Source organism: Acyrthosiphon pisum, chromosome X, assembly GCF_005508785.2.
Source record: "Acyrthosiphon pisum isolate AL4f chromosome X, pea_aphid_22Mar2018_4r6ur, whole genome shotgun sequence".
Taxonomy (NCBI): Eukaryota; Metazoa; Arthropoda; class Insecta; order Hemiptera; family Aphididae; genus Acyrthosiphon; species Acyrthosiphon pisum.
In genome coordinates, this window is record NC_042493.1 from 57,892,289 (window position 1) to 57,903,825 (window position 11,537).

General features: G+C 26.3%; 1 protein-coding gene across 2 annotated transcripts in view; it reads right to left on the reverse strand.

Annotated features, from left to right (window-relative positions):
* Positions 1 to 1,268: 1,268 nt before the first annotated feature.
* Positions 1,269 to 11,537, reverse strand: part of LOC100571491 (protein PFC0760c) — a 14,434-nt gene continuing 4,165 nt past the window's right edge. Inside the window, exons 11-18 of one of the 2 annotated variants that reach the window (XM_029487582.1) lie at positions 11,421 to 11,530; positions 11,207 to 11,345; positions 9,073 to 9,233; positions 8,893 to 8,986; positions 6,437 to 6,638; positions 6,111 to 6,214; positions 1,852 to 5,951; positions 1,269 to 1,363 (exon numbers count right to left, since the gene is read on the reverse strand). In XM_029487582.1, the coding sequence (XP_029343442.1) occupies positions 1,898 to 5,951; positions 6,111 to 6,214; positions 6,437 to 6,638; positions 8,893 to 8,986; positions 9,073 to 9,233; positions 11,207 to 11,345; positions 11,421 to 11,530 (4,864 nt within the window). In that variant the 3' untranslated portion in view covers positions 1,269 to 1,363; positions 1,852 to 1,897. Of the gene's footprint in view, positions 1,364 to 1,851; positions 5,952 to 6,110; positions 6,218 to 6,436; positions 6,639 to 8,892; positions 8,987 to 9,072; positions 9,234 to 11,206; positions 11,346 to 11,420; positions 11,531 to 11,537 lie in introns of both variants that reach the window. The other variant, XM_016806445.2, reaches the window with a different exon arrangement.

Consider the following 11,537-nt stretch of genomic DNA (forward strand, 5'->3'; position numbering starts at 1 on the left):
AGGGTCAAAGATAAAACAAATAATGCGCTGACATCCTCTTAAGAATTTTCGAGTATCTTTTCAGTATGTAAACCTCAACCATTCACTATGCCTCTAATACATAATATTATGTTGTATTATAAAATAAAAAAATAAAAAATAATAGCTGTTACTCAATATTACTTTTGTATAGAATAGGTATAACACAGAAAATTATATCATATTATAATAACTAGTTTTTTATTTGCAACCAATGACAACATTATTCGCATGATTAACCAACTAGTTAAGGGGATTCGATACCGTGATTTTCTGTTTTTGTCTAACACACGCACAACATAGTATTTTAGATGTGTTTTTTCCAAACATTCCAATCGATCTATTGAAGCGATAAGATTTCTGAAAACAAATTTGAATTTTTCATCAAGTCTACTTGAAATAGACTTTCCCACATCTTTGATTTTTTGATTTAACTTCTCCAAAAATTGAAATACCAGAATTTTTAAATACTCTTTTTGAATATGATATTTTTAAGAATTTGGGGGGATAATATCGAATCCCCTTAAATAATATAAACAATAAAATATTTAATTTTCCTTAAAGTACATATTATATTTTTAACATATAACGACATTTTAGATTCTGAGTGGAGTGAGGAAGCTAGTGGTTTTACAATGGTGTTTATTTTTTTTTTTTATATCCTGTATATAAAATATCTACAAGAATTTGAATTCAACATCCATTACCTTATCATTTAGCAAATCGGATCAAAATAGTACTTTAGAAAAGGTCATTTTTCGATTTTTTCAATACCTATGTAGTTATTTAATGCCACAGGAAAAACCACAGACAAATTACAAAAAACCGTTAAAAATGGGATTTTAATTTTTAACGCTTTGTTTATCACCATAGAAACGAATAAAAAATAACAATACCTATTACCTATAATATAAATTCAACTTACAAGATATAATAAATAATAACAATATGCAGATTGACAATTGACAAACCGTCTCCGCTCAAAATCGTTTTTCTTATACAATGATATTGTATCATTAATTAAAGATTAATACAATCTTTTAAACATTGACGTACTTGTAACCTACTGTACATCAGAGCGACATCCACTTACCCACTTTTTAAATGTAATGTTTTAAAAACGTGTAAACATTTTTTATAAGTTATTAATTATTTATCAAACCAACTGTATTATAGATATTATGTATATTTTATTGAATTGATCATACTTTAATGTACTTTAAACTATATAATATAAAATAATTTCTTACTTGATAAAAAATTTGAATTGTACAATACATTTTTGTTTGTCGGCAGTGTGTTGTCAAAAAGTACAGTCTTTAATTTGATGGTTCTTATACATTTCCTAAGAATATAAAATTCAATTGTAATTTTGATACGCAAATTAATATCGCAACAATTAGTGTTTTAATATTCTAAATTTCCAGTTTTACTTTAAAAATTAACTTATAAATAACATAATGCTAATCAAGTACATAATAATAATGTCATTAGAAGTCTTAAAATAGTGTTTTCAAATTAAATGTATGGACCACACAAACTGGAAATAAGCACTTGGGTATAAACCAATTCTCAAAAACAAATTTTGAACCTATCAGATGAATGCTGTGTTGCATACACAATTACAAAATATTTATTGAATCAGTAGCTAATGATCCCTTAAATATGATTTAGTGGCCCTGTTTGGTCTTTAATTTTAAAATCATTAAATTATTCAATTAATTAAGAAACCCTGATTGAGTATTTTAATTAAATATTCAGTTGTTAAAATTATTTGATAAAATGTAATTAAATTAATATTTCAACACATATTATTCAGTTATTAATACTTACTCTAAATTAGATCAGATGGTGTGATATCTTTTAACAAAATGGCTTTTCATAATACATTAGAACTGCAAACATCATCCATCAGTTTATTAGTGCAACAAGAACATTTTTGTTTTTTTAAAATTTTTCTTGAAGACCTACGATAAACTTGCTGATTGAATTTCAGTTTTTTTGATTCACTTGATTTTTTTATAAGACCTAGTTCTTGTTCCAGGACAATTTTTGAGCTCCCCTTAACAGCATTAAAGTGTTTGCCAGCACATACAGTATTTTTATCACTTTTATTTCGCCCTATTCGAATTTTAGGTATAGCGTCCGTATTTGTTTTGACTTCATGAGATATTATCCTCCAATCTAATTTTTCTTTATCTGAACTTATTTTACCCATTTCTTCTTGAACTTTATCGGAAACAAATTCATCATCAGAAATTAAATTAATAGTTTCTTCAATTAAACTATTGTGTGTTTTATTTAAACAGTAAATTGGATCAGGCATTGATGAAGCCACAACACATCGATTTGAACTATTTTTTAAATTCTTGTCAAGTTCTACTTTTTTTATTTTGTATGAATTTAATTTTGATTTTTTAGTTATAGCTTTATTTTTATCAATATTGATAGAATCTTCTTTTAGCTCTTCCAAGTTGATTATTTTTTTAGTAGCCGTTGGTTCTTTCATAGATTTAAAACATCCTTTTCTAAGTCTTTTCAATGCACTAGGTTTTTGACTATTTGTTTTGTTAGTTGATAATGAGACATGACTAGTATTATTGTCCATTGCAAGTAGTTTAAAACTGTTTTTGTATAAACTGACATCAAACTTCTTGAGAATTAATTTAGGTTCTAGAAAAAAATTATGTTTGAAATTTTTTGTACAAGAAATGACATTTTGATTTAGTATTTTGTTGTTGTTTTCAGCTTCTAGTTTGATCTTAATAGGCATGGCTAATTTTGTCAGTTCTTCTAGAGATTCTGTATCTTTATTAAGTAAATTATTTGGTAGCAATTCTTCAATTTTCTTAATGTTTTTATCTTTGTTTGTTGTACTTTCTCCAGATATTTGCTCTAAGCCAATATTGCTGTTAGAAGCTTTATATTTAGAAGCCACATACTTTGGACATAACCTTCTACGTTTCATCAAGGCAACTTTTTTCTGACATTTTGGTCTCTTCTTTGACACACCCACTAAACTATCTTCAAAAATATCAGGAATGGGGGAGGAAATATTTGAAGAAATAATTTTCAATTCGACTGCTTTAGTTTTACTTTCAGATCTTGATTTTGTAGTTAATTTGGTGTCAGAACATGGAATGCATTTGGTCCCGTACCTTCTTTTTCGGAGATTAGGAATATTTTTAATTTTTTGTTCAATAAATGGTTGCTCATCTTTTTTATCTGTACTTAAATTGTGTATATTTTCTGCCGAATTTTTGCCACCTTCAATACCTGAACTACTTTTAATAAAATTAACTAATTTAGATGTTTGTTCTTGAATTAAAATGTCTTTACATAACATACTATTTGTTGGAAATTCTTTAATAATTAGTGTTTTACTAGGTTCTGATGCTGCGGAAGGACAGCTCTTTTGTATTTTAACTGAATACTCTCTTTTTGCAGAATTGAATATATTAGTATCAACTTGCTGAAAAGAAATATCTTTAGATTCAGCTAGTTGATAGGATTTTATTTCTTTACTATATAAATTAGTATTAATAGTTGTATTGGAAGAAGATGGTTCAACATTCTCTGATTTCTTATCTATAACTATTTCAATGTTGTTGTCTACAGCTGTATCTCGGGTTTCAATAACATCACCTGTTGTTCCTAAACTTATATTGTTAAAAAATGATTCATTTAACAAAACTGATGTTGGTTGATTAGTTTCATACATTTCTAGTTGATTTGATTCATTTCCGGTCATAGTAACATGATTAAAACCATATTCAGGTATAGGATTAAATTCAATAGTTGACAATTCCGATGAAATATAATTGTTGGAAAATTGATATTTATCATAAAGATAATCTTCATTCTGATCATTACATAAATCTTCTTTGGGGTTTTCAATGATTTGAAAATTAATAGGCGTACTTGGCTTATTGTAACTATCTGTATTTTCTACTACTTCAGCAATATTATCTTCTTTAATTACAACTGAATTCTGGTTACCATAAACTATATTACCAAGATAATTTTCTTTTTCAATAATTATTATTTGATTGCCATTATTGGAACAATTCTCTTCAGTGCGGTCATAAATATAAGGAGTAAGATTTTTCAACATGTTAGATTGTGATTCTGTAGGACATATTACATTATCAGGATCTACCATAACATTATTTTCTGGTGTTTTCTCGCTTTTAAGAGTTTCAAACGATTTTATTATATTCTGTTCTCTTGCATAATCTTCTTCTGAATTTTCTTTATTTTTAACTTCAAATATGATATCTGCTTCTTCTAAATGGTCTTCATTCTCACCTTCAGGTTCGATACTTAGTTGATCTGAATGGTTTTCTACATTTACGTCTTCATCTTGTAAGTCATCTGGTTGTTCTGAATTTTTAGTATAATTTGAATCATCAAGAATGATATCTGGTTCTACATCATATTCATAATTTTCACCTTTATGAATGACATCTAATTCTTTTAAATTGTCTTTATTCTCACCATCAGGTATGACACTAAGTTGATCTGAATGGTTTTCCACACTTACATTCTCATTGTGTGAGTCTTTTGGCTGTTCTAAATTATTAGTATCATTTGAATTATCAAGTATGACATCTGATTCTTTTAAACTGTCTTCATTTTCAATATCAGGTAAGATACTTGTTTTGTCTGAATGGTTTTCTACACTTACGTCATAATCAAGTAAGTCATCCGTTTTTTCTAAATTTGCATCAATTTCACCTTGAAATATGACATCTGCTTCAGGTAAAACACTTGGTTGATCTGAATGGTTTTCTACACTTATGACATCATCGAATATGTTGTCCGGTTGTTCTGAGTTTTTAGTATAATTTGAATCACCAAGTGTGATATATGGTTCTTCTACATATTCATAATTTTCTCTTTCGAGTATGACATAAGGTTCTTCTAAATTGTCTTCATCTTCAACATCAGGTGCGACACTAAGTTGATCTGAATCGTTTTCTACACTTTTGCCTTTATCAAGTATGAACTCTGATTCTTCTAAATTTTCCCCAATGTCACCTTTGAGTATGACATCAGAATGTTCTAACCTATGATAATAATAATTTGCATCATCAAGTATGATGTCTGGTTCTTCTAAATTGTCTTCATTTTCACAATCAGGTAAGATGCTTGTTTCATCTAAATGGTTTTCTACACTTATGTCACCATCAAATATGTTGTCCGGTTGTTCTGAGTTTTTAGTATAATTTGAATCACCAAGTGTGATATATGGTTCTTCTACATATTCATAATTTTCTCTTTCGAGTATGACATAAGGTTCTTCTAAATTGTCTTCATCTTCAACATCAGGTGCGACACTAAGTTGATCTGAATCGTTTTCTACACTTTTGCCTTTATCAAGTATGAACTCTGATTCTTCTAAATTTTCCCCAATGTCACCTTTGAGTATGACATCAGAATGTTCTAACCTATTATAATAATTTGCATCATCAAGTTTGATGTCTGGTTCTTCTAAATTGTCTTCATTTTCGCAATCAGGTAAGATGCTTGTTTCATCTAAATGGTTTTCTGTACTTATGTCATCATCAAGTAAGTCATCTGGTTGTTCTGAATCATCAAGAATGATATCTGTTTTTTTTACATGTTCATAATTTTCACCTCCAAGTAGTACATCTAGTTCTTCAAAATAGTATTTATATTCACCGTCAGGTAAGACACTAGGGTCATTGTCAGAAATATCCATTTTTTCATACTCTTCTTTATCTACAGTATAAGGTATAGGGGAAGTTTCTAATAATTTAATTTTAGAATTATCTTTGAGTAACTTGTGGAAAGTGGTTGGTGATTGTTCCGTGACCATATTAATCAGTAAATTATTGGTATCACTATTTCTGACATTAACATTTTCAGGAATAATGTTTTTCATGCTCATGCCCTCTTTGTGACTGAATCTACCAAAATAATATAAACTTTAATTTAAATTGCTAGGCTATACTATTTTGAGCGTAAATATCTTTTAGATATTTAAAATTGTGCAAGATATAAAAAAAGAATATAAGTAAGTTAGAATTAAATGATTCAAATTAAAAAAAAAAAAAATCAACACTTACTTTTCAACCTTACTGTCATTATTATCTGGTAGACCAAATGTTAAAGTTTGAAACGTCTTGTCTAATTTTATCGTTGATAAAAGCATATTATCAGTTGAAGATTCCTTCTGAAATATAATGGAAAACATTAATAATTCCATAATAATTATTGAACTCAATACAATAAAAATATTTTACATTATCAAGTCATATATACCAACATAACATTTGACAAAATAATTAACTAGAGTTTTTTTCTAATTCTTTATATGTCACTATGCTATTTTTTTTGTGGATAAAATTTTATTTGACAATTGTTAATTATAAAAAAATTATAATAAATGTACCCTTGGAACTGCCACACTTGTAACAGAAGGTAGAGTACTGATGTTTTGAATGAACGGAGTGTCAAGGAGTTTTAGCAGTTTATTTTCAATTTGTTTTACAGTTTCTATTTTTGAGGTACTCAATACTCCATTTATTGTGGAAACTTTTTCTCCAAGACCTTGTATTTTATCAACTATGTCATCATCTGGTATAATAAGATTACTGCAATAATAAATAATATATAAGTTCAAGATAAAATGGACAAAAAGACGCAAATAAAGTGATCTACGTGTTTTATTAAGTTATATATGACTTATATACATGTGTACGACATACCAAAATTAAAATATAGCAAAAAGCCGATGAGATGCCCTAGATAATATTCTTACCTTTAAATTTTATAAGAGGTCAATTTCCTCTAATTTTAAAATTAACGGGGCTAAACGTAATCTGCTGAGCGTACAATTTGGTGTGTCGTACATGTGTAAGACAAAGATAACATATGCAGGTGCTATGTCCTCTTAATATAAATAAAATTTTTTACAAATTTATAATCTTGTTGGATAGTTAAAAATTACTTTTGATTTAATTATTTTAACATAAGCTTGGCTAGGTCTACCTAACCTAAATGACAATCTATTTAAAACTCCAAACTATACCACTTTCAAGATTAAAAAATACATAAAACAAAATTATGGAATAGTTGCTTTTGTAAGAAACTAGATTATAAATACAAAAGTAATTTGTCAAGTCTAGAAATTAATTGTAAAAAGGGAAATTCAAACTTCATAGTCTATGGAATTTAAATACCTCTTCAAATTGACATTAATTCCTTTTTAGATGAATTTGAACAAACTATTCTACATAGAGCTAGAACCAAAAAAAGTAACTAAACAATAATAAAAAGTGACTTAAATATAGATATAATCAATAACGGTATATATTGTAATAAGTAATAACTATCTCAATTCAATAAATGAAAATGTCTTTATTAGTCTAATTAACTATATAACTAAAACAAAAGAATCCTGTTGAGTTCATGTACTTTTAAAATCTAATACACTAACAAACTAATGTTAAAGCATTTGTTGTCCATACCACTTTAACTGACCATTACTTAATAGTAACCAAAAAAAAAAAAAAATAAAGTATATATAATAAATTTATATTTCAAATCGTGAACTCATGTTCCCCCACACTAACATGTTCAGTGGGGCCTATTGTCTTTTTGAAGAATATATAAAGATAATAATTATAGAATACAAATAATATAATATAATATACTATACTATATAATATACTATGTTCAGTATTTTGTTGGCTTAATAATCATAATAATTTGAGATTTTGTTTTATAAAATTTAATATTTTACTTCTAAAAAGATGTTGCATTAAAAAAGTGAAGTACAGGTGAAACAACATAATCAGAAGAATTGTATATAAATATCCATGTGTATTAAAACATATTAGATAAATATGTACTAGGCCCCCTAGCCAGGATTATATTTTTATGTAAAGGGGACTTCACACTAATTTGTATCATCTTCAGTTTTTCCTAAAATGTTATATATTTTCATAATTTTGTATTAACACGTTGTGTAATAAGAATACATACAATTCCAAACAAGGTTGCTGTGTAGTGTTGCTCCATTTTTTGTTGTTAAGAGGACGTAACACAGGCATTTGTTGTCTCCGTCTCAGAAGTGCAAAACATAATTGACACATTATTAAATAACAAATTTACGCTCAGCTAATCACGTTTAACTCAGTTAAAAATTAAAGTGAATCGGCCTATTATAAAACTTGATGGTAGGAACAATATGTGTTTGATTATGGGATTTTTATGTTTGCTAATTTTTTGAGCATGTGTTGCGTATATAATATAGTATAAATTAAAAATGCTAATACATAACTTACTTAAAAACTGAATTATCGTAAAAAAACCCACATACAATGTTCTTACCATCAAGTTTCATAATAGGGTTAAAAATGTGTTTTTTAGGAAAATTCAGTTTTCAAGTGAGTTATGAGCGATTTTAATTTTTACTATGCCATATTATATACTAACTTTCTAAAAAATTAAACTATCATAAAAATAACACATACAAACACAGATAATGCTCTTACCACCAAGTTTCATAATAGATCAATTCACTCAAATTTTTAAGCTTACGAAACTAACGTTAAATTACTGTTACGCAACTTGTTAGACGGACACGACAAATGCCTATATTACGTCCTCTCAAGTGCATATCAAATATACAAAACAGGTATCTTGAATTAACAAAAATTATTTTTTTAAGAAAAATGTTCATAACTGTTTACCTAGTAATTTTAAGTGTTTTAAAAAATACAAGCAAAAGTCCCAAAATTTAAAATATAATTATCAACTATAATACATGAGATATTGATATTTTAATAGTTTTTAATAATTTCATCTAAATTTAGATATTAAATAATTAAGTACATTACATACATTTGACACAATTCACCATAACTTCTTAAAGTATTTGATTCACTCATATTAATATGATTATCCATAAAACAATTCATAAATGTCATCTTAATTTCTGTAATAGTAAAAAAATTATAAAAATATTTATAGAATATAATATAGTAACATTAATAAGCAATTTAAAAAAAAAAACACATTTACCTTCATTAGAAAATATTTTTTTGTTAAGATCACTTTTGTTATTTGAACATATGTTATCATTAATTTTACCAACTATAACACTAGCAATTGCAAAAATGTAATCATGTTTTGAATTAGTATTGACTTTCAATGATTTACATAGTTCTAAAGCTTCAGGGTACCTAAATATATTAACATTAAATTAAATTAACATTTATAATTAATCAAATTAATTATGAAAATAATTATAAAAATTACCATAAAACATTCTTCATTTTTAATATAATGTATATAATTTACCTAAATTCTATGTTAGCATATTTTAGCAGCTTTAGTAGTGCTTCCAAACTTATTTTACTCAAAGCAAATCATTATTAGCAATTACTATTTTTTACTTTTAGCATCGGGAAAAATAAATGGCACAGACCAAACAAATATTAAATTATTTAATAATAAACTGACAATGTCTGTCAAAATATTTTCAAAATGTTATAGTGGATAGAAAATGAAAATGTAAACATTCAGTGAAATTGTCATGTATCTACAGTTATTCGTTTTTGAATTACAACAAAATAATAAAATCACTATATGAGAAATCGAGTGAATATCCAATCTTGTAAAAATAGGAACTTCAAACGCTCATAAAAATTTAATTTGACTTTCTTGTAAACATTTTTTTTTTTTAATAAAGGTAGACAAACTTCTGAGGAAGCTTGTATAACATTTTAAAATTTTAGATTTAAAAACAAAAAGTTAATGGATTTCTAACACAAAATAATTACCACATTTTCGCGATTTATACGTGTTTTGTCAAGAATTGAACTTTCAATGCTTATAAAAAAAAATTGTGACTGTATTTTAAATATTTTTCAAATGTCATTATTAAAATATATTGATATATTAATATATTAATTTACATTAATTTTTCAAGCTTTTTTACCCCACAAATAAAATATTATTATTAGAAAAAAAAACTAAGAAAATTGAAACTGACCATGTCAGTGAACAGTTCATAACTAATCAAAATATTTTGAATAAGTTATCGTGTATAGAAAATTCTAATATAAACATTGAGTGAAAGTGTTATGTATCTATGGTAATTGGTTTTTAGAGTTACACTAAAAACCTAAATCAATTTTGTCGAAGTCTGATTTTGCATAAAAAATCTAGTTTTCCCTTATCGTTTTTTTTTCCAGGCACTTCTGAAAACTACAAGGAATTTTAATTGTTGATCTCCACAATGCACCAGTTAGATTCACTTTCCTATTGAACAAGATACTGAAGTTTAAAATCAAAGCATTATTTCGACTACTCGTGGATTACACACAAAAAAACAAAAATAAAAACATATCACTGTAAAATCAATACATTCATTGCCCCGTTTAGAATCTAAAATGTTGTTTAAAGGGACATAATGACTATAGTTTTGTTTATGTGGTAGTACATAAAATTTGTTTGTAGAGTGGAGAGTGTGGCGAGGTATAGTAAGTAAGGACAATCAATTAAATTAATTAATAATAAAAATAATAAAAGAAAAGCATTATTAAATAGTCTATCTTCGAGAGATATAATGGTTAATTCTTTAGCTAATAAATTAGTTTGTGTCAATCTTTCCAAATTTGCAACCTAAAACGTTTTTGAACTTTTTTAATTTGTGTAATATGACCAGATTTATAAAGACTCCATGTTATAGAGCTTGAATACAACTAATGAACGTATCACAGCCCGATGAGCAATATAAAGTTAAATTTTCAAAATGACAAGTTAGGTTTCAGAAACCAAATATTCAAATTCAAGAAGTCTTTCGGATAAAATTAATTTTCCATAAATACAACTTTAATAAATAGTAAAACATTTTGCCAATTTATATTTAAATTGTTTTACTTAACAACTTTATAATACTGTTTAAAAAACTAGTAATAAAGTAACAAATTAAAGTTATTAATTTAATTTAATATACATCTTATTATTTTATGTAGCACTATGATAACAAAGCACCAGTGTAAATAATATATATATATAAGCACATATGAAAACGACTAGGACTTGGTGAAGGATTTATTTTTGATTGAGACTCGGTTAAATTAAATATACCATTACTTAGGTTAGGTAAAAATCTGAAGGAAGTTTGTTAGTATTATAATATTTAATTTACCTTTTTTCTTGTACTAAAAACATTAATTGAATTAATTTAGTGTCTTCAAATTTTTTCAAACAAGAAAAAAATAATTTTTTTTCATCTGGATCCAAAGGATAACTTAAGAATGTTTTTAATTGATTGGTATGCCTGCATCCTAGAAGCAAGATATTTTACATGATGTTAATTTAAAAATATTTACAATGCAATTAAGAAATTATATGTAACTTACGATCAAAAATGTATTCAAACAATATCATTTTTTCTTCAATCTTTCTTGAATTCAAATGACATAAAGCATCAAAACAGTGGTTGTTCATGATTTGCAAGTTAACATAAAATCTGAAAT